This window comes from Ostrea edulis, chromosome 2 (assembly GCF_947568905.1).
Source record: "Ostrea edulis chromosome 2, xbOstEdul1.1, whole genome shotgun sequence".
Taxonomy (NCBI): domain Eukaryota; kingdom Metazoa; phylum Mollusca; class Bivalvia; order Ostreida; family Ostreidae; genus Ostrea; species Ostrea edulis.
In genome coordinates, this window is record NC_079165.1 from 34,481,757 (window position 1) to 34,504,193 (window position 22,437).

General features: G+C 36.9%; 2 protein-coding genes across 2 annotated transcripts; both read left to right on the top strand.

Annotated features, from left to right (window-relative positions):
- The first annotated feature begins 11,806 nt into the window (after positions 1 to 11,806).
- LOC125680483 (kelch-like protein 24) lies at positions 11,807 to 19,082 on the top strand. Its single transcript, XM_048920100.2, has 2 exons — positions 11,807 to 12,333; positions 17,260 to 19,082. Exon 2 carries the CDS (start codon positions 17,275 to 17,277, stop codon positions 18,991 to 18,993), a length of 1,719 nt encoding a protein of 572 aa, XP_048776057.1. The 5' UTR covers positions 11,807 to 12,333; positions 17,260 to 17,274; the 3' UTR covers positions 18,994 to 19,082.
- Positions 19,083 to 20,522: 1,440 nt separating this feature from the next.
- On the top strand, positions 20,523 to 21,726 carry LOC125678883 (uncharacterized). Its single transcript, XM_048917655.2, has one exon. It carries the CDS (start codon positions 20,523 to 20,525, stop codon positions 21,666 to 21,668), a length of 1,146 nt encoding a protein of 381 aa, XP_048773612.2. The 3' UTR covers positions 21,669 to 21,726.
- The last annotated feature ends 711 nt before the right edge of the window (positions 21,727 to 22,437 follow it).

Here is a 22,437-nt window from a genome sequence, read left to right on the forward strand (position 1 = left end):
TTTGCTAAAAATATTACATTGTTTCATGAATGACAATGAGAACTATATGTGATTAAGCAAAATTGTGCCACTCAAATGAAATTTTGATAGTGGATTTTCTATACAATTGGCATGTTGAATTGTTTACAAATCTGCTTCTTTTTTTTTCGAACTGGTGACCTCCGAGGCCAATGCACAACGGAGATTAAGGGCAGGAATTACCGACAGGATGACAATGATTCATGAATGTATATTTTCTGCTGATTTGACGGGTTTATTGCTTCAGATTTACTCTGATTCTATTAAGTTATATATTTTCAATCACATACATATCAGATATTTGTTATTTTATTTTTCAGTTTATTTATCGCCAGTAACAGCTTGTAATGCCTATCAGGATCCTGTGGAGCGCCAAATTAACATAACTCAAATAATAGTAGATACAAAATGAGGACATTATTCATTCGAATTCATTTGATGCGCGCAACAATTCAATTAAAAGTCTCTTCAAATAAATAGAGGATTATATATTCAATGCTTTGTTGTAGGATATCTAGAAGAACTATGCACGTTAACTTTGGGTTCCCGCCTAAATTTTCAATTCGTATGCATGTATTTTAAAAACCTTTGCAAATTTCATAATGATATTATTTTAAATGCAAAGTAGAATCCATTAGTAAATTAACTTTATAACCAGTGTTAATTTATTATTTGTTCGTTGTTTCAACTCCTTTTGATTAGGGGTAGAAAAATATGTTCCTTGAAATCGAGCTTTAAAACGCCATATATTTTTAAATGCTTATTGATGTCAATAAATAACCATTTAATTTGTCAAATCACTTTACATTATTGAGTAAAACATAGTGTTAATTTTCATTTCTTACACGTTAACCTCATTTGCAATTGATCACAAAGTGAACATTTTTGCTGTCTATTGGTTTGTAAATATATGCCCCCCCCCCCCCCCAACCTTGTGAAACAAGAAACGTTTTGGTGTAAATTTGCTAAATTATAATACCTGCAAAAAGGAATTTGTGTTTCACGAGGGGGGAGGGGGGGATGGTCCCGTGGGGATCCGGGTTAGAATAGGTCCTCAGTACCGCTTGCTTGTCGTTGAAGGCGACTAAATGGGGCAGTCCTTCGGATGAGACCGCAAAATCGAGGTTCCGTGTCACAGCAGGCCTGGAGGTTATAAAAAAAATTTGAGCACGTTTTCATACTCCAACTCAAACTCAGTGCTCTAAATTGTACTCATACTCAAAAGCAAAGGTTATAAAACTTTTATAAAATTACTCATACTCAATGGAGTACATGCTCAAGATTATTCGAGTATGCCAGGAGCTTGCTCAGAGTTTACTCAAAACAAACATAGCTGAGTTTGAGTACAGTAAAAGTTTTATAAGTTCCAGGCCTGGTGTGGCACGATAAAAATCCCTCCCTGATTAAAGGCCATAAGTGCCGAGCATAGACCTAAATTTTGAAGCCCTTCATCGGCAATGGTGACGTCTCCATATGATCGAAATATTCTCGAGAGGGACGTTAAACAATATAAAATAAATCAATCACCGGGGGTGGGGGTGGTGGGTAAAAAACATTGTTCATTGACACCTGATTTTAACTCAAATTATAGAGTTATCTCTCTTTGTTTTGTCAAATAAATCAAAGTTTATGAAAATTCATATAAATACACGTGTACATGTATCTATATTGACGTGGGGAAAAAAATCTTTTAAAAATGATAACTTTTAAAAATTTACCAGAAGATGGGCGGCAAAACAATACTATCATTCGCAGTTCTTTATTTCACGAGCGAGACAGGATCTTTTAAAATATATTTTCACGAGTGCTATATTTTATGGTCTGAATTATTGCGCGCATTAATTGAATTGATGATAGCATTAATTATTCTGCTGAATTGATGATCGCCATCATTGAAATGTTGCTCTCTTCAAATGAATAACAATGGAATTGATGACATCAACAACTGAATTGTTGCGCGCTACAATTCAATAGAAGAGAGCATTTGTTCAATTAATGCGCACATTAGTTCAAATAATGCTCGCAATAATTGAATTATTGCTCTTTTAAATTGAATTGCAGATCCGCGAAATAAAATTGTAAGAGGTAGGTAAAGCAGCGACACCATCTGGTGTCGCTGAATTCCCACTCTTCAATAGGGAGTCCGCTCTGACTCTCCCCCGCACATTTGACAATAGAAAAGCGGGGGTAAGAGTCAGAGGAATCTCGAATTACATCTCTCCTTATAATCTCTCTCCTTCGATTGTTTACACAATTTTACTATGTTATTTTCAATTATTACTAAAGTTGATGTGATTTGGCAAATTTTGTAGTGTCTCGTGTGATTTCATGTTCAATAGAAGGGTTAAGTAACCTGGGAATCCGGATAATGGTATCATTTATTTTGAGATGACCATAAAAAGTCGGTTCCGAGCGCTTATTGTTGTGGATGTTTTTCATATGTTCGTATATTCAGAAGGTTATTATCTCATTCTTTATACATACATGTATATATATGCATTAGTTATACTAATTGTTTCCAAATCGCCGCGGTGGTCTAAAAGTAGTGTTCGCCCCGCATGCGGAAGGTCGGAGTTTGAATTCCGGCCGCGACAGAGCTAAGTCGTTAAAGCAGGTAGGGACAATTCCATCGCCAAACGCAAGGCATCAGGTGTGAATGTCACGGGTCCTCGGAGATGCCCTTAAAACCGGATGTTCCATGTCACAGTAGGTGTGGCACGCTAAAGAACCCTCACTGCTCAATGACCGTCTCCATGGGTGAAAATTTTTCGAGCGAGACGTTAAGCAAGATACAATCCAATGAATAAAAGCCCCCCCCCCCCCCCCCAACAACATTGTACAAGATACAACCATTTCTTACAACAATTTTCCCCAAATATAGCCCTCTTAAATCGAACTTGCTTTTATTCGTTATTTAGTTTTACACCTGGTGTAATACATGTATATATTTATGTATCACATAAATTTTTAAAGCGAACGAGTCCGGTGTGCATAAAAGGTTTGCCTCATTTGGGATGAATTGATGTGAAAGTTCGTACATTTACCAATATCATGCGGATTAGTGTTGAACCCGAAGAGATACAGCGGGAAAGAAAGATTGAAACAGAACCAATGAAAACTAAGGTGAAGTTTACGATCCATAGTTTGAGGAATTAACAGATATGTAATAGCTAAAAGACTAACAGACAATTTATGCTTGAATGGAATTACAAGGCCATCTCATTATTAATCTAAATATCAAGATGCAAGTATTTAGTTTAGAAATAAACTGCTAGAAGTCTTCCCTAATTAGGATTGGAGTGCTGCGGTCACAAAGTCTCTGTTAGTTAAAAATAATATAGGCCTATCAAACACAAGATGTTTAATTTGCAGACTTAATAAGATCATGAATTGTCGTTGTTATATACATACCACACTCCCTGTTGTAAGTACACACATACACGGTATTATGTATATATTAAAGTATGTGTGTTCTTTCCATTCTCTACCCATAGGTGTCGCTCCTCGCTAACACATCTATCAATCTCGACATTTCAAAATTCTTGTAAAACGCTTTGTAAATTATTATACAAACGTTTAACTTCGCTTAATCAATTTATGATGCAGAAATTTCAAGATAAAATTGTTTTACAGCTTAATGTAAACAAATTCCCAAACTTATGATTTTAATCATAATAAAATATTTTCTTCCGATTTTTGGTGTTATTAGCTACATTAATCATTTTCATTCTTAAATTCTGTTCCGCTCCGTTTTCCGTTCCGCGTTTTAGCAACACCCGTCACATTGGCACGATAAAGAACCTCACTGCTACGGCCCTGAGCGCTAAGCATTGATCTAAATTTGTGGTACTTCACCCACAGGGGCTAAGCCCGTTTTTTGGGCCTGAACTCATATTTATGGTATCACAGAGTTCAGGCCCAAAAGCGGGCTTAGTCCCTGTGACTTCACCTACAGCTGGTGAAGTCTCAATATGATTGGAAAATGTAAATCAATCAACCTACTGACAAAATGATAATATATTGTTTAACGTCCCACACAATAATTTTTCACTCATATGGACACCTCACCATTGCCGATGAAGGGCAGCAAAATTTACGCATATGCTCGGCGCCTACGGCCTTTGATTGATTGTTTTGCTGTTTTCCGTCACACTCAATTTTTCAGTTATCTGGTGACGCCCAGTTTTTATTGGTGGAAGAGAGAACCCAGATACAATGTACCTGGGAAGAGACCACCGACCTTCCGAAAGTAAACTGGGAAACTTTCTCACTTACCGGCGCAAGCGGGATTCGAATCCGCGCCGACCAGAGATGAGAGGCCGTGTGATTTTGAGCCGCGATGCTCTAACCAATCGGCCGGGGGCCCCTTTGAACAAGGGGGAATCTTTATCGTGCCACACCTGCTGTGACACGGGACCTAGGTTTTTGCGGTCTCATCCAAAGGACTGTTCCATTTAGTCGCCTCTTACGATAAGCAATGGGTACTGAGAAGCTAATTCTAATCCGAATCTCCACGGGACACCTCTGATAGAAGAATTGATTGATTATTGTTTAACGTCCTTCTCGAAAAGTTTGTACTCATGTGGAGAAGTAAGAATTGATAGAAGAATTAATTCATTTTTGTGGTAATAACACAATGAGCTTGGTCCCTGTGGTTTACATGCTACTGAAAATTGTGACATGAAATGTAGTACTAAAACCCTCTGGAAATTTTTCTTGCCTTTGGAACAATTATAATTTACGTCGTATATAAAAGGTGACGATAACGAATAGTGATCATTCTCTGATAACTCCTATAAACAATACAAAATAGAGTTTGGTAGACACGGACCCCTGGATATACCAGAAGTGGGATCAGGTGCCTAGGACGAGTAAGCATCCCCTGTCAACCGGTCACACCCGCCGTGAGTCCTATATCTTGATCAGGTAAACGGAGTTATCCGTAGTCAAAATCAGTGTGCCAAGAACGGCTTAACAATTGGCATGAAACAAGACAAGCAGCATTTGACCCAATGATAGGTTGTATTGGCAAACTAGATTGTTGTAACGGCCATAGAGGTTGCGAAATGCTGACTTTAAACGAGACTGTTGAAACTCCTTATAATAAACAATGAAGGTCAATATTCAAATTTTAAAAACATCGAAAACACCAGATGTCATCACAAAAGACAATATTTAGGAATGGTTGTATCCTACGTTATACTTTCATAGAATGGTTGTATCCTACGTTATACTTTCATAGAATGGTTGTATCCTACGTTATACTTTCATAGAATGGTTGTATCCTACGTTATACTTTCATAGAATGGTTGTATCCTACGTTATACTTTCATAGAATGGTTGTATCCAGTTATATTTTAAGTATCATTAATAAACTTCTTAATCGCAAAGTTTTCTTCCTGACGTTTATGGTATACATATGTAATGATGTCTTTTCACTAATGTAATTGAATTTTAGGTGGGTTTTTCTGCTTTCTAAAAATATAAAGAAAACGAACAGAAACCAATTTACACGAAATTTTCTGTGTTGAAGTGTTTGAACAAGTGGTAGGGGGTCTGACCGAATGCTATATATACTAGCGGAAAAAAGAAACTGTGCATTATTTTTAATATATGAAAAAATAATATAAAATAACAATGAACAAATTTTATTTTTTGTAATACTGTTAACAAATGTATTCGTTACAACATTTCATAATCCATTAATGTTAACGTCGAATAACGTCAATTTCAGCACACTCGAAAGACACTGGTATTCGAACTTGAATTAACAAAGTTAATAACGCGTGTGACCACCATTTGCATTCACGCATGCTTGATAATGGAGCCTCATTGATGCCACTAAAGTGTTCAGAAATGCTTGAGGGATGTTGTTCCAGATGTTGGTTAAAGACTGGCCTAAATCAGCTAATGTCACTGGCTGATTTGGTAAACAGCGTATACGTCGTTCCATTTCACCCCAGACGTGCTCGATCGGCGATAAATCGGGGGAAACAGCTGGCCAAGGCAAGACATCGACGTTCTGTTGAACAAAAAAGTCCCTGACTACACATGCAACATGTGGCCTTGCGTTGTCTTGCTGCAGAGTGATTTTGCTGTCTCTGTATGAAGGGTATCACATGACGCTGAATAATTTCGTCTCAATAGCGTACGCCGGTGATATTTCCATTGACAATTTGTAGAGGGGTCCTTCCACGTGCTGTTATTCCATCCCACATCATAACGCTACCTCCACCGAATTGTCGACGTTGCACAACACAAGCGTCCAGGTACCGCTCCCCAACGCGACGATACACTCTACAACGGCCGTCACTGCTATCCAAATGAAATCTGGATTCAACAGTGAAAAGAATATTGACACAGTCCTGTATTCTGAATCACAGATGTCGTCTTCACCACGCTAGTCTAGCGATACGATGACGTTGAAGCAGTTTTGGGCGCACCGCTGGACGTTTTGGTCTGATGTTGTGCTCGCGCAGACGATTGCGCACAGTTCTTGGACTGATTGGTCGAAGTCAAGGAATGCTACGAGCAGTCAAACTTGCTGTCTGGAAACGATTTCTCAGGTGCACAAGTCTAATGTGGTTGTCCTGTCACACAAGAACGCCCAGAACGTGGTCGATCCCGAGTGTTACCAGGTTGTTGGAAACGTCCACATAATGATTGGATGGTGTTGCGATGAACTCCAAAGTGTCTTTCTACGATATTTTGTGCCATTCCAGCTTGAACAGTGTTGAAGCATCCCAACAGTACGATTACGTTGGGTTTCGCTGAGTCGTGGCATGACAGAAGGGTAAATTTTGTCAAAACTAAAGTGCTTTCCTTAACGAATAGTGTCCAAACAAACCTTTTACACTTCTTACTCCAAACAGTATTGGCCAGTAAAGCTCGTGCGTACGAACACTTCAATAAACAACATGTGTTCACTAACCATGAAAAAGTCCGTGCATCTGAGTCGGGTACTATCCGATATTGTTCAAAAACATCACCTTTATCGATTGTTTAGATTTTATAAATATAAACAATGAATATAGAAAAATTATACAAAATTTTATAATGCACAGTTTCTTTTTTCCTCTAGTATATATATCATTCGAACCATAATTCATTGCGTCACCTGATAGGCTATGAAATTCTTAAGAATTATCTGTATAACGAAAAGTATGGTTCACTTCCTAACACCTCCTCACGGACATCTCCACTCTCCGTAGTAAATTGCCGTAAGGGTTGGTTGTACTCTGCGTTAAAAACACGATTGTATCCAGCGTAGGAATGGTTGTATCCGAATGACGTTTGACCACGGTGAAGACTAAAATCATGGATTAAAAAAACGAACAGGAATATTTTATTTAACAATTATCACTTATTTCTTCTGTAAGATCAAAATCAAGCATCGATAAACAGCGGATTTACTTCATATCGTATTATCTTAAGTTGTCATTTAAAAAAAAAACTGGCTTAGATCTGCCAATGTGTGTCCACCACTTTACTCTCATTTTTGCTATTTCAGGGTAGTTGATCACAAACGAAAGTGGGTTTTTAATTAATTTTACGACATTTACTAATCAAGTAGGATTCTATTATAGCATACGGACTTCTAAAGGTGCAAACAGTAACTCTGGAGCAAGCGGTTAGTTTATTGGCAAAATGTATTAATTCATATAGATATATATATATATATATATATATATATATATATATGTTACGATTCTGTAACTTTAATATAAATAAATAGTATGGTATTTGCCTCGCATCTAATATAGTACATACATGATATTGTTACCAGATAACATATTTTTATTTCATATTCATCATTGGGATTTTCTTTATACTGCGTATACGAAATCGCTACATTAACCAAGTGTAGTCCGAATTTACTCTGTTATACATACGCCGCGAAGTATAAAGGAAGCAAACTATTATTGTAGAACATATGTTTGACAATCCATTAGGTTACCTCACCATATAGTTAAAATATATGTAGCTTCAGTCAGAGTTTGTTTGATTATTATTATTATTATCTATTATCTTAAATTATGGCGCGATATTTACGCCGGATACAATATTCCGTATTCCTCGGGCGTTTTCCGAATTATCGGAACTACTTCCGGTTAAATGTTCTTGAAGTATGGCGCCAAATACGATTGTGTATGATGTCATCTGACAGCTGGGTGACGTACACAAAGTAAATAAATACGGAGACTTAGGAATTTTTTTCCAGACGTTGTCTCAGCACTTCCAAAGGAAGTAGCTTTCCATTTTTTAGACGTTGTCTCAGCACTTCCAAAGGAAGCAGCTTTCCATTTTTCAGACGTGGTCTCAGCACTTCCAAAGGAAGCAGCTTTCTATAGTATGGCACTCCAAGAGATGGGAGTTGAGGAATACCGTTGGGTAATTTTAACTTTATACTTTGAAAGTTATTAGTCAACATAGTGTATGTTTACCAATACCCATGAGTGGGATATTTTAAGTTATGCTGATTGCATAATTTTATCGACATTCAATTTTAAGTATACCTGTTGTCCGTTATGAAACTGAATCAACACTTTTATAGTTGTGTTTAAACTTTGGTCGCTAGCATTTTATGCCTGCTTTACTTCAACATACTCTTTCAAGAATACAGACTGTGGACAAAAGTACTCGCACGGGCAATGGCGGCCATTTTGTTTATCGAAAACGCTTGACAGTAAACAAACATGTTTTTGGAGTGTCTGAACAGGACAAATAACTTGTAAATGCAAAAATATTGTAAATAAACAATTTGTTTCTATCAATAATCAATAAAAATAAATAAAAGAATGTCAAGTACCTTAATATGATTACGGTGACCGTTGGGGCGAGCGCAGCAAATCTGAATACATTTTCAAAAAATTTATATTGAAAACAAGGAAAACTGATCTGGTTCACTGTCAATACGTAGGATTACTGTCTTGCTCTTCTCGCCAATGTAGGAACCAGTTTAGCGGGAAATGCAATGAACGTGTTGTGACGTAGCCTGGTAGTTGTGACTGTTTACATTTCTTTAGACAATATTTTATAAAGAAAAAGAAAGGGGGAAGAATATGATTTTCATCCTTTCCTTTCAAATAAGAAAGGTTTGTAATACTTCAAAGATTTTTTTAAATTATTATTTTACGAATCGAACCATCCGCCATTTTGTACGAGGGACTTCTGGGATTGGCGTCAAAAAAAAATTCTTGTTAGAGGTTGAGATTTAGCTCGGATTATTTCCCGCGCTCTAGTCATTAGAGCTCGCAGTACGAGCCAGCGCTGGCTCGCTGCGCTCGCTAATATTTTCGTGATATACCCTCGGGCCCTTTGAACTTGGCGCACTCGTTGTGGAAGGGTGCATGGAGATTTTGTATAATTTACTCTAAATGAAGTCCAGATTTCCAGAATTTTGTGATACAGTTCATCACCAGAATTCAATGTACAAATGTGATATGAAGTTTTCTTTTAATTACCAGCGAAATGTTTTCTACGGGGCATAAATCAGGTGATTGTGTGGGCCACTTCAGTGCTGGAATTTGTTTGTCCGTTTTGTAATTGGTTGAAAGACAAGATCAATGAACAGGTGTATGGTCATCCATAAACAGATAATTGTCATCTTGAAAGAGTTTTGCTGTACAGGCCACAATTTATCTACATATTTTTCAGAGTTATTCATCTGCAAAGAGTAATAACGCCATGACACGTAATGGATGCCCCAAATATTTTACCAGTTTCGGGGGAAAATACAGTCCGACAGTCAAGATTTAAATCACTTCTTCTCCATATATATACTCGGCAGTATTTTCCAAAGACAATCTGGCACTTGTCAGAAGAAATTACCATTTTCCTTTCATTTTCCACGGTCCAGTTTATTTTACCCGCACACCATTGCACACTTTTTACACGGTTGACAACTCGGACCGTATTTTCTTGATACAAACACATATTTAGTATCCATTTCTGTCTTAAACATCTTTGAAATATTTGCATTGCTATTTTCATTACATCTTTGTAACGTCCTACAGTGGTCTTTTTTTTGTCCAACTGTGTCTATCTAACAAGTCTCCGTTGTGCACGTGCACTCACTAATTTCTTTCATCCACTTCTTTGTTAGTTTTCTGTTGTACCTCGCACTCGAAACTTATTCCAAGCACTATAAACAGTTGATATAGGAATTCTTAATAATTTTCCAACTTCCCCGGAACTTTTACAGCCCTGAACTAATGCTACGATGTTTTCTTAGCAGCCTATACCGAGTTCCGATGTTTACAACCCATGTTTTCTAATCACTCCCTTGCATGTATAAACAGAGTTGCAGACGAACACAAACATCATTACGTCACATAATTGACCTTCAACTTTTTAAATACATCATCGGCGAAAGGATAACTCATGTCTGTGCAAAGAGAGATAACCCGCAATGTACGATACTCGATAAACACGTTGGAAAAATGACGCGATCGTGCGAATACTTTTGTCCACAGTCTGTATGTTTCAACACTTATCTTATAATCGGTCATTAGCTTGGGGGATGAGGGGGGGGGGGGTAGATTTTTATTACAGGTAATCCATGCGAGGCCAGGCATTCCACGTACAGTAATAGGAGACCCACATGTTGTGTTTACTTAAGGAAAACTTAAGAACGCGACACACACACACACACACACACACACACACACACACACACATACATATATATATATAACGCAATGAGAAATTCACTATTATATGGGTATACCCACTTCCGCCCCTGCCCGGGGTTGAACTCACGACCTTCGGAACCAAATCTCCTAGTAGCATGTGAGCATACCCACTTCCGCTCATGCCCGGGGTTGAACTCACGATCTTCGGAACCAAATCTCCTAGTAGCGTGTGAGCAGCGCTTCGATTGACCGCTTGACCATCTAGGCAAATCTTAAAACTTGCTTTCGTCTCAACACGCTGTCACAAGCTACACGGTCATTGAGAATGGAAATGGGGTACAGTCATTTGACGTAAATTCAAGAGGATCATACAAAATACACACTGCATTTCAAATATGTTATAAAGCACGAAGATTGCGATGAACTCTTTCAACATAACTACCCTAAGTGAAGAAATATTTTGAATATAAAGCACAGAGAAATTCACTACTATATGTGCAGTCATAGCTAACTTCGAGAATAATAATGCCTGTCGGGCTTCTCGATTTGTTCTCACGTCATTCTGAATGATTGGCAGCAATAAGAGGTGGGGGAAATAGGATAATCGTAGGAAATGCGTCTTGTTCGAACTTGAAAACAAAGAGTGATAAGAGAGTTCGTTACGCATTGAAAATCCTGCTCGATCTCAAGATTGATGAAGACAGGTTGAAGGTCCATAAGTTATTAAGATGCACCATACATGTACATTCTCATACAGTTTTGCATTTGTGTAAATTTGATTTACAAGGATTCAAATTTTGACGAATATAGCGGAGTCACTTGCTACATGTAACACCAATCATAAACTAATGATATATTGCAGAGTACATGTAGTTCATAGCACTGATTCATGATTTGTTCTTGACCTGCAAAAGCACCAAATATATTGAAAGTAATCATACAACATGTACAAGAGTAGTTAGTTTATTCAAATAACCTTTTCTTTTAAAACCCCATTGATATCAATGTTCCGGATCCCAATGGGAATTCCCCCCGAAAGAAATCCCTCTCGCGATATCGGTATACATTCGTGCATGCTCTTTATTGGAAAATAAAAACTTAATTACACTTCAATAATATTGGATTATAGTTCCCCACGTGTTGACATTTGTCCCAAAAAAGGAAATTAATTGTTTTCCACTAGACATATTCATACAAGTATATTTTCATACTTTGCTCCAGAGCGTATTGACTTTTTGCTCCGATCATTGAACAAGATAGCGTGGATCAATGATTTAAAAGCAAATCCATTGTTGTCTGGGATCAAACTATGACTGTCGTGTGTTTTTCGTATTCCCTGATAAATTATCTCTTCTTTTTCCATTTAATTTTTTTTTTGTAAATTTCACGAACAACTATAATCAATGTACTTTCATTGTGCTTAACGACTACGTGCCTTGCGAAACACAGCAAACATTTCCTTGTGAATTGAGATCTGTTCCCGGAATCGATTTCCTGACGCTGTATGTATATATATATCTATAGGACGCTTAATTTTCACAATTCATCTCAATACCAGGTAAAGGAGAATCGTATTCGGTATGTTGCAACAGTTGATCGGCCCGATGGATCCGATAGATTGAAAAAGAAACAAGAATTACTTCGGACATGGAAAGGATGTGGAACATGATACTGGAAAATTGTAGGTATAAAGGTTTACAAAGACTATTTGTTTGACTTCTGTCTATAATTACCACGCGGACGTGTTAATTCTAACACATAGGGTGTAAATGACTTTGGGCCATTTTGTACGTAGGTTGATTGATTAAGTAGCAGTATAGAACATTGATTGTAAGAATTAATGCAGTTTAGTTCTATTTTCAATTCTAATTCTGGAAACTCGTGTAAAACCCTTAGATTTACATGTAATTAGGACTATTGATATGTACCATTTATTCAACACCTTATATATTTCATCATAATCACTTGCTTTAATTAGGTTTAAGTTCACATGTCCTCCGATCTAGTGATGTAAGAGTGAATCGATTAAAAGTACCCATGCCTTATAAAGGTGTATTAAAGCAAAGCCAGTATCATATATTGATAACACATCTTTTAATACAAAGAACTAATATGGGGAATGAATGTTGTTCTTTATCAAAAACTTGATTTATCAATAAACTACCTAGGTTTTCTAAACAAAAAAAAAAACCCGGCAGCATTCTAAAGATGCTGTAGCGAGTCTATGAATCAATGTAAAATTTGTAAGACATATTTGAATTCTATATTGTATTTTTAACTTACATGTAAACGTCACCAGGGTTTAGCTAAAATGCCACAAATTGACCTATGTATGGATCTCAAGGACGGTTCACGCAGCGCAAGGACGTAGAAATGAAAGTTCCCTGTTGTGCTAACGCCCACAGCGACACGGGCCAACGCCTTCCATGACATGCGACCTCTAGTTATGTAAAACTAGAGGTCACGTGTCATGGAAGGCGTTGGCCTTACACCGTATATAGAACATCAAAAATGTAGCATTACATGTACCATAAAACATGGTTTGCAGTGAATTAATATTAAAACTTCTATATTTTTACTATTAAGGACTATTTTGTGAATTAATATTAAAACTTCTATATTTTGACTATTAAAGACTAGTTTTGTGTACTCTACCGTTTATTCTTAGTCTCACATTTTATAGAGGAATTCATTGGCAATGAAACATTCTGAAAATTTCCCCAAGATAATTCATGGAAATGACCGTTATAATAGTTCTTCAATATAATAAGCGTTTCCCATGGTAAAACGATAAGTATCTAAACACTTGTGGAACAGTGAGAGATTTTGTAGACAATCATCCATAGTTCGCAATTATCGCATTCCGCAAATTGTCAGACATTTAGCTTGAAAATCAATACAACATGATATTTCAGTTATTATCGATATTTATAATATCCAAACAAAAGTATTATTCTCGAAACCAACATTCTAAATCATTGTGTATGATAAGTGAAATACAAAAATATAATTTCTGGATTTTATGAATTTTTTTTAATCCCGCCATTTTGGTACTGCGTCTGCTTGTCTTCCCTAGTCGAACGCAGAACAAAAGAACTTACTCTGGAAAGTACAACGTAGGCAAATGTGTACATACTGGGCCCTACTCCACCTGTAAATCAATATTCTTGAATTGCAGGGGATTTCAGCCAATGAAAAAGATACATACATGTATATACATTTGTATATATAGAATGAATGGAATTTGTTTCTATGGTGGTTACCTCTCCATATGAGTGAAAAATTCTCGAGCGAGACGTTAAGCAAGATACAATCAATCTATGGTGAATCAGGCATGTTTGTGAAACATTGTACTTTCGAAGGTGACCATACTCAATTGTAGGAAATTTGCCTTGACATTTATATTAAAGTCACATGGTTCTGACCTAGACCTTTCAAATCACAAAGTTGGAAGTCTTTTTATGGTTTAGATACAAAGTTATGACCAATATAAAAGTTGCTATCAGACACATTGAAGAAGAAAAACCCAGGACAACCACTGTCAACCAGACGAACAGATAGACAGATACGTGTAAGCCCCTGATCTTCTATTTCAGGGACATAGATATGTCACACAGGGGAAACGTTGCATGGCGTTCAATCATCTGTCAATTTCAAGATAAGGGGTGTCAACATACAAACAACCAAGACGAATTTGAGAAAACTTTCAGCGTTTCCTGTTTTGTCAACACGAAGAACTTGTATCATCGTGTACAGAGTAGGGCACCCTCTTCTTTTTACTAAACTCTGTAAATGAATTTCGTATTCTTGTGAAACTCAATATACCTTGAGCGTAGACAGATCTGAATCATAACGAATTTGACCTAGATCTTGCTGGTTGACCATGACCATTAGCAGGCATGTAGCAACGACTTTGACCATTCAGTTCATTGTGAATTTATATAACTTGTGTAATTCAAAATGTTTATGATGCAAACAGACCAAAATCGCACACCTTTTTTAAAACGACGAAAAGAACAGGTTTTGGTGGTGGATTTTATTTATATATTATTCGGGAACAAATAATACAAAACTTCAATATCTGCCAAACGAGCCCCTGTGACCAAAATCAGTATACCACCAGATTTCGAGGGTATCAAAAACTGCAGATGTCAGGAATTTTGTGTGTATGCGTTTAAAGAACAAGGTACGATTGTCAATTTGATCAACGTTTAAGATCTTGACGTTAAAGATATAAATGGTTTGGGAATAAATTGGCTGCGTCTCTGCATGGAAATACATGCAGTCTCCGTGTACAAGTGTCCTATAGTCCTTATAAACAGTATATATAAATATCACCAATGAATTTGTACAAACAAACAAAACCATTTCAAGCTGTGAGTTTTTAGTTCGAATGGGGCTGATATGAATGTTTTTTTAAAGGTATGTTTGGATACATGTGAAGTGGGAAAATATGTTAGGAAGGTTTTTTTTAAAATATTTTTTATATTACCATTTTGAGAATGTGATGCAAAAGACTTCAACTGTGCACATAAAAAAACCTGCATCGTAAATCAAAGGTTAAAAAAAAAAGGGGAATGGATCTGTAGCTCTCTGGTCTGTTCTAATATTTTTTCCAGGGAGCTACAGATCTACAGCTAACTGACATTATCAAGAGAGGTGACATTGAAATCATTTGTTAAGATTTTGATTTATGAAACACAGGACTACTGAACAGACAAAGCTAGTGATCACACATGCCCCATTTAATCTGTTACAAAATATGACCCCTCTCTCCTGTTTTATCACTTTTGAACTCTAAACCGAGCGGTAGATATTGTAATAACTTTATGAACATTACTCAGTAACAGAAAAATTAGTATCATGACTATTGGATTACTTTGGATTATTCATTTTTATTTCAGTCATGATCAAATCATTGACATACACCACAAATAGAAATAGCCATAGATACCAATACGATGCAGACGGTATTTCATTATTTCCAGGTTTTAGCCTACTGGTAGTATTTCAAAACTTTCCAGCAAACTCATTATTGACAGCTGGACCGGAACTGCATATTCATGTTTGACTAGATGGATTTGGCTTGGCCAGTGCACATGTACTTGGCAATGTTCATATTTCGGCATGATGTTACATAGTAACACAAGCTTGTTATCAGAAACCTAACTCTTATATCTAATTTGTAAATCATGCCTAGTTTTCACACTGTTAAATAACTGAAAATACACCAAGGCCTTCCAATTTCCCACCCCACCACCACCACCTTAACAATGTACAATATCTTTTGAAATAAGTTTCAAACGTGGTTCAAAAACCTTAGGCATTCGTTATATCAAACAGTTCTAAAAACGTCTTAAATTTTTAATACTACAATTTTCACGACCTACTCATGATTTAATTAACAGCTAGAATGCATGCATGGTGTGTCAGGCTTATATGTGTCGTGTACAATAAAGGCCAGCTACCTTTGGTTTATGATCCATAAACTTTCGATCATGTCTGGCACTTCCTCGGTTAATTAAGATTCTGATCAACAGTCAACACCATATTAATTGTTTAAAAGTTTATAATACATCAACAACCGGAAGTTTGCCTTGTACATTTAGCTATCTCTACATTCCGGTGAGGGCGCTGCTAATCTTGGATTTCCCCACCACAGGGACTTTCGTCGTTTGAATTTGTACACCGCCATATAATGTCATTTTTATGTAAACATATTGTTACAATGATGTGATAAGACACATGTTTTAAGTAATAATGAGAGTATCCTGTGGAATCATTTTATTTCGTGGGAGCCAATGTTCGTGGGTAAGCAAAATTTTGCTGGTTCGTGGGGACGTAATTTCGTGGATAAGCGATACGATAACACTACTTGGTTAAAAAAATGTTTTCGAGGACATGTAAATTCGTGGGTAACAGTGACCCATGAAATCCACGAACATCAATCTCCCACGAACAATGATTATTTCACAGTAATATTACATCTATGTCTTAATTTGGATAGAACGCGTCAGGTGATAGCTGAAATGTATATATTTATAAAAACGATCGGTTGCATGTCTAATGGACTTTAAAACCTTCCGTAATCTCCATCATTATTTATCTGACAAGTTTTTAATGACTGCATTCACAAGGAAACATGTAGGCCAGTGCATGTACAGTGTGTTGGTTTGGACACAGACTTGTCCATGCAAGGATCGTACATTAAGTGCATAACGTTTTCATATATTTTTAGATTTGCAAATTGTGCAAGACTAACAGTCTGGAGCTATTGAATTTGCGATTCCTATCGATTTTCAATCTCTGGTCCGTCATCATGTCATTATCACACTTTAACATGAATGACACCGTGTATAATTGCAGAACCTGTAATTCCCGCACGTAATTAATCAATGCTATTTGAAGGTAGTATGTAGGAAGATGGCTAAAAGAGAACCTATTTTGATAATGAGTGTGCAGTATCATTTTGCATGTTGGCATGGTAGCAGTGGTGATTTGCTGTTATCCTTGAAGGCACAGATATGCATAAACTGCGAAATTTTTAGACCTGCCATATTTCACATTGGGATTTATTCTGATCTACTCACATTTTCATTTTTTCCAGGAAATAAAAAAAAACATGGAAGATTCGTGGAGAACTGACGTTGCCTTGTTTATCCATGGCTCTTTTGAAGAAATGTACAAAGAATCTCGACACACTGACGTCAATGTTACGGTAGAGGACAAGACCTTCCGATGTCATCGAGCGCTTCTTGCGGCGGTGTCACCGTATTTTGATGCCATGTTTTCATCGGGAATGAAAGAAAGTATCAATGGAGTAGTAACTTTACATGGGATATCAAAGGAAAACTTTGAGAGCATCGTCAAATTCATTTACACCGGATCCAAAGTTGTCACAAAGGCTAATGCCGAGGAGCTTCTGAAGGCAAGTGCTCTTTTTCAAATCAAACAGCTACATGCAAAATGTGAGCAGTTTTTATTGGATAAAGTTAACAACGAAAACTGTATTGGAGCTTGGAAGCTAGCCAAAAACCACGAATGTCCAAACTTATCGGAGAAAGCTTGGGGTATTATCATGTACAATTTTCAAGACATTTGCCGTTCGGAAGATTTCCAGTGTTTGGATAAAGACGATTTGATTGAAATAATAACGCACGACGATTTACATGTTAGTAGCGAAGAGTTGGTCTGTGATTCTGTGTTTAGGTGGTATGGAGCCGACCCAGAGGGAAGAAAGCAAGATGCGATCCATCTCTTTGAATATCTTAGACTCCCATTACTTGGTTCCGAATATCTCCTCCACGAGGTGGAAACTCTTGATATCGTGAACGAAAACTTCCGTTGCCGAGAAATCGTCAAAGAAGCGATCCAGTATCAAATGTTGCCCTCTAGAAGATGGGACTTCAATTCCCCTCGCGTGGCCTTCCGGAAGTATGCCTCTGTTGAAGATGTGCTGATCGTTATTGGAGGTTATAATGCAGTTGGAGAAAAAGTGGTTGATATGTTGGCATACAGTTTTCTCCAAGCAAAATGGTTTTTTCTTACACCTATACCTATTCAACTCGGCCGAGAATTTGCGTCCATTGTCTACGGCAATGATATTTTCGTTTCTGGGGGTTCTCAGAAACTAGATTGTCTACTTCGATACCGTGCAGAAAATAATGATTGGTATAGGTGCACCTCACCAGTTCAAGGCAGGAGGAGACATGTAATGGTGGCCGTCTGCGAGAGTATATTTGTCATTGGAGGATATGACGACACAATTAAAGATGAGAGCAAGCGTACACTTTCTTCTGTAGAAGAGTATCTCATCAATGCGCGAACTTGGAGGAAAGCAGGTGATATCGTACATGCGGTACGTTCCATGTCAGCCGCTGTATCCAAGGAGAAAATTTACGTTTATGGCGGGATCCTTGCAGACGACAAGGAATCAAATGCCATTCAGTGCTTCGACACAAGACTCTCCACGAGTTCGGTCATTTCCTCTCTTCCGTCCCCGTGTAAATTATCAAAAACTGTTGTCTGTGACAAACATATCTATATTGTATGTACCGATGGGTCTATTTTAGAAATGTCGGATAAGGGAGATACCAAATGTGTTCACGTGATGAAGTATTTCAACAGACGGCGCTTCGGTGCGCTTCATAGAAAAGGTGGCTTGCTGTTGGTTGGTGGAGAGAGTGGGAATGCTATCAGTCAAAAAATTGTTTTTCTGAACCCCGACAAGAACTGGATGGAATACACCTACGGAACAACCATGCCCGCAAGAGCCAACTTTGGAAGCCTTATTATTATATTGCAGAAGAAGTATTTAACCAGAACATTCAAATCCGATTGAATCAAAATGAAAACCCAGTGTGTTTTAGTGCAATTTTACTTGATGTATTGTCCGTTTTGATGAATAAAATTCCCAGTGTAATTTTAAAACATTTGATTTAATATAACCATTATTATAACTTTAATGTTTTACCTTACAAACTAACTCATTCAAAAGTGTGCATTCTTTGTGACTCTCTATTGCAAAAAAATAAGTATGATGCATTTATCAACAAATATTTAGGCACTACTATCGATTAATAATATATAATGAGTGATACACAAAGCAATACATTATGCCAAAGAAGTAAAATTTCCACCTTTTTATCAACGATAACACTAGTATCAACAGCTCAGTTTAATTTATTTAATTTCACTTACACATTGGAATGGTATACAAAAAGATGTGAACGAGGTACAAGAAACATATTACATATATACAATAAAGGAGGCAAACAGGGAGAAAATCAAGAGAACAGATAATGCTGATCTTTAAAATGAATATACATGTACATACATTTTTAGAGATACAGAATCTCAGTTCACATATTAGCAGTTTTCTATATTTTTTTAAAACATCTGCGGAAATTCCACACTGCACCGATTTCCAATTCTGTTACAATTGATTAACAAAAGCGTTCATTTTTTTGTAATATTACTCAAACTACCCACTTTGACAGGAAGGTGATGGTTTGTAGTTCTAAATTTAACAAAGATTTTTTGTAACTTTCTTGGTAATAAGGTTCAAGTTTCCTCACATTCAAAATAATTAAACTTAATCGACAATAAAAATACCAAACTAATTATATGTTCCTGGCCAAATTCTTAATTGACCTAGAAAGATAATGTGACACCGTACCCTAAAAACAATTGTTGATATTACTGACACGAATTACATCAAAATATATCACTTACCAGGCTAATACGGATCTGAAATTAAAAATCATACGATTATAATTCCTTTCAGAGATTTAAGAAATCCAGTGAAACAAATCCTTAAACCATTCAATTAATCCTAAACGATTAAAATCCTTTCTATCTGAAAAAGAGTGCTACATATATGTACCAACTCCCCTTTTAATTTTTGGCACTGTTCGTTCTTATTCTCCAAATATGGTAAGATTTTAGGAAAACGTAGTCATTGAAATAATTAAGTGTTATGGTAATAAGTGGAGCACGCCATATTAACTGATTAACATACCTATTCCTACTAATTGTTGTGAAGGAGTGTTGCGTCGAGTCAGTGTGAACCGTTTTGATTTCGACTTGCAATACAATTATTCAATCTTACGACATGACAATTTAAGAGTTACATGTACGGTGAAGAGGATCCATTGATTTGAAGTTTGAACAAGAATACCTTTTGGATGCGATTTTTGAGGTAGTGTTGACATCGCTTTTGATTATATTTCTTATATTGAATTTGATTATTATTACTTACATATAAATAATATGATTAATCCTACATAAAAATAGTCGATGTTCAGTATAATACGTAGCGTTTCGCCCATCAAAATTCCATATTTTGAAAATATATTCTTCTTTTTAGAAATGTCACTATTTCTACTAAAGACACAAGACCTAACATGGCAGGACAGAGCTCTGAATGTGGAGGTGATGCTAGAACCAAAGAAGACACAGCTTTTGTTCAAGAAAAACAAGTCTCTCTCCATGCGCTGCGAAAAAGATCGACAGCGCTACGAGAAGCAACGAAACGCCAACATCAGGAACTACAAGACCGAAAAGCGGTACATGGACGAGAGAAACCAAGAACTCTATCTCATCAAAACTCAACGTTTCTTGCAAAGCATTCCTCCAGATATGAAACAACAGTTTCTTAGCAGACGGTCCTTTTCCATTAGTTTAACCAAACTCACCAAAGACTTCCATGAGGATGAAAGCGCGAGAGCCTCGGCTCCGCCCAACATGGTAGGCATCATGTCTCGAGAGGAAGTGACGACACTGCCTGCTATCACAATTCAAACACCAGAACCAAGCCCCAGGGTGCGGTTTCAACCAAGTTCAAAGGCGCAGTTTCAGAAACGGGCAAAATCCCCGATGGACATTCGTTTCTGCCAAGACCCAAGAGATGTGTCTGTTAATGACCATGATGAAAACAGTGACTCCCAACACGCGAGTCGGAACAACACTCCGATTCCCAGTTACCTGCCATCTGTTCAACAACCGTTGCCAAGTGGCATTATGAAAGATCAAAGAAGAAATTCCGCAAACACTTTACTTACAGATAGAAATGTTAGATTTGCCGAAAAAGAAGAGAACAAAAACAACAAAGAACTACCAATTGATTCCTATCAAGAAGAGAAAATTCGAATTGAAAGTCTAAAACCAAAGGTTCAGAGGAAAGTAAACACGTTCTTATTGGAACAAAGTAAATTCAACAAAAGAGCCCCAATTTCAAAGATTGACTTAACAAGGAAAAGTAATGTGGATGCCAGTGACTTATGCGGCATCTCAAAAAACAAACTAGTCAGTGCATTTGACGAGCTCTGTGAATTATCCAATCGAGATAACTTTCAAAAACTTGTAAAATATGCAACGAAGTTAAAAGTCGCTACTCATTTGTCCTCGAAAATCGTCCCTACAATGGACACCGTAAAAGCATCTAAATCCTTTCTTATGATAAAAAATCAAATGGGCACCCAGACTAAAAGTCAAGAGCTCGTTCAAAGCACATAAAACGACAACGCATTGTACTACAATAAAGTAGAGGGGATGGTGAAATGGAGCAAATTTAAAAAAAAAGAAGTCATGAACGTTTTGCATTTGTGAATGTCCATTCTCATGATCAAGTGATAAATGCCCGTGTCAATGGAACTTAAAGTGTTGTGCTTAGCACTTAATTCCAGGAACTCAGATTCCTTCACGCTGGGTCTCCTAAACGTTCTAAAACATGATAAAGTGCTCTGTAACTCTGATTCCTTCATGCTGGGTCGTCTAAACGTTCTCAAACATGATAAAGTGCTCTGTAACTCTGATTTCTTCACGCTGGGTCTTGTAAACGCTCTAAAACATGATATTTAAAAGTGCTCTGTAACTCTGATTCCTTCACGCTGGGTCGTCTAAACGTTCTAAAACATGATAAAGTGCTGTGTAATATGGTACGAGTTGTGTTATATGTCAGTATCGAATACTGCAAGATAAACGTATAGATTTTCAAACATTTCGGTATCATAGATTTCATTATCTTCTCTAACTAAATGTTAACGGATGTCAGGTTGATACATTTTTAATTACTTTATACCGCTCATGTCGCTGTCGATAATGGGCTTTTTCTACATATAAGTTCAGCAAAATATCGATTATTTCTTTATAGAACAAACCACAGCCATTAACATGAATTATACACGAAAATGGAGGAAAATATTGCCTTTATGAAACATATGACATATATTATTTCGTACATTGTTACCGACATTCGGAAACAGTGGGACTTGTCTACTAGTAT

Coding starts and splice junctions, on each gene's coding strand:
- LOC125680483 (XM_048920100.2), top strand. CDS start 17,275: ATGGAAGATTCGTGGAGAACTGACGTTGCCTTGTTTATCCATGGCTCT.
- LOC125678883 (XM_048917655.2), top strand. CDS start 20,523: ATGTCACTATTTCTACTAAAGACACAAGACCTAACATGGCAGGACAGA.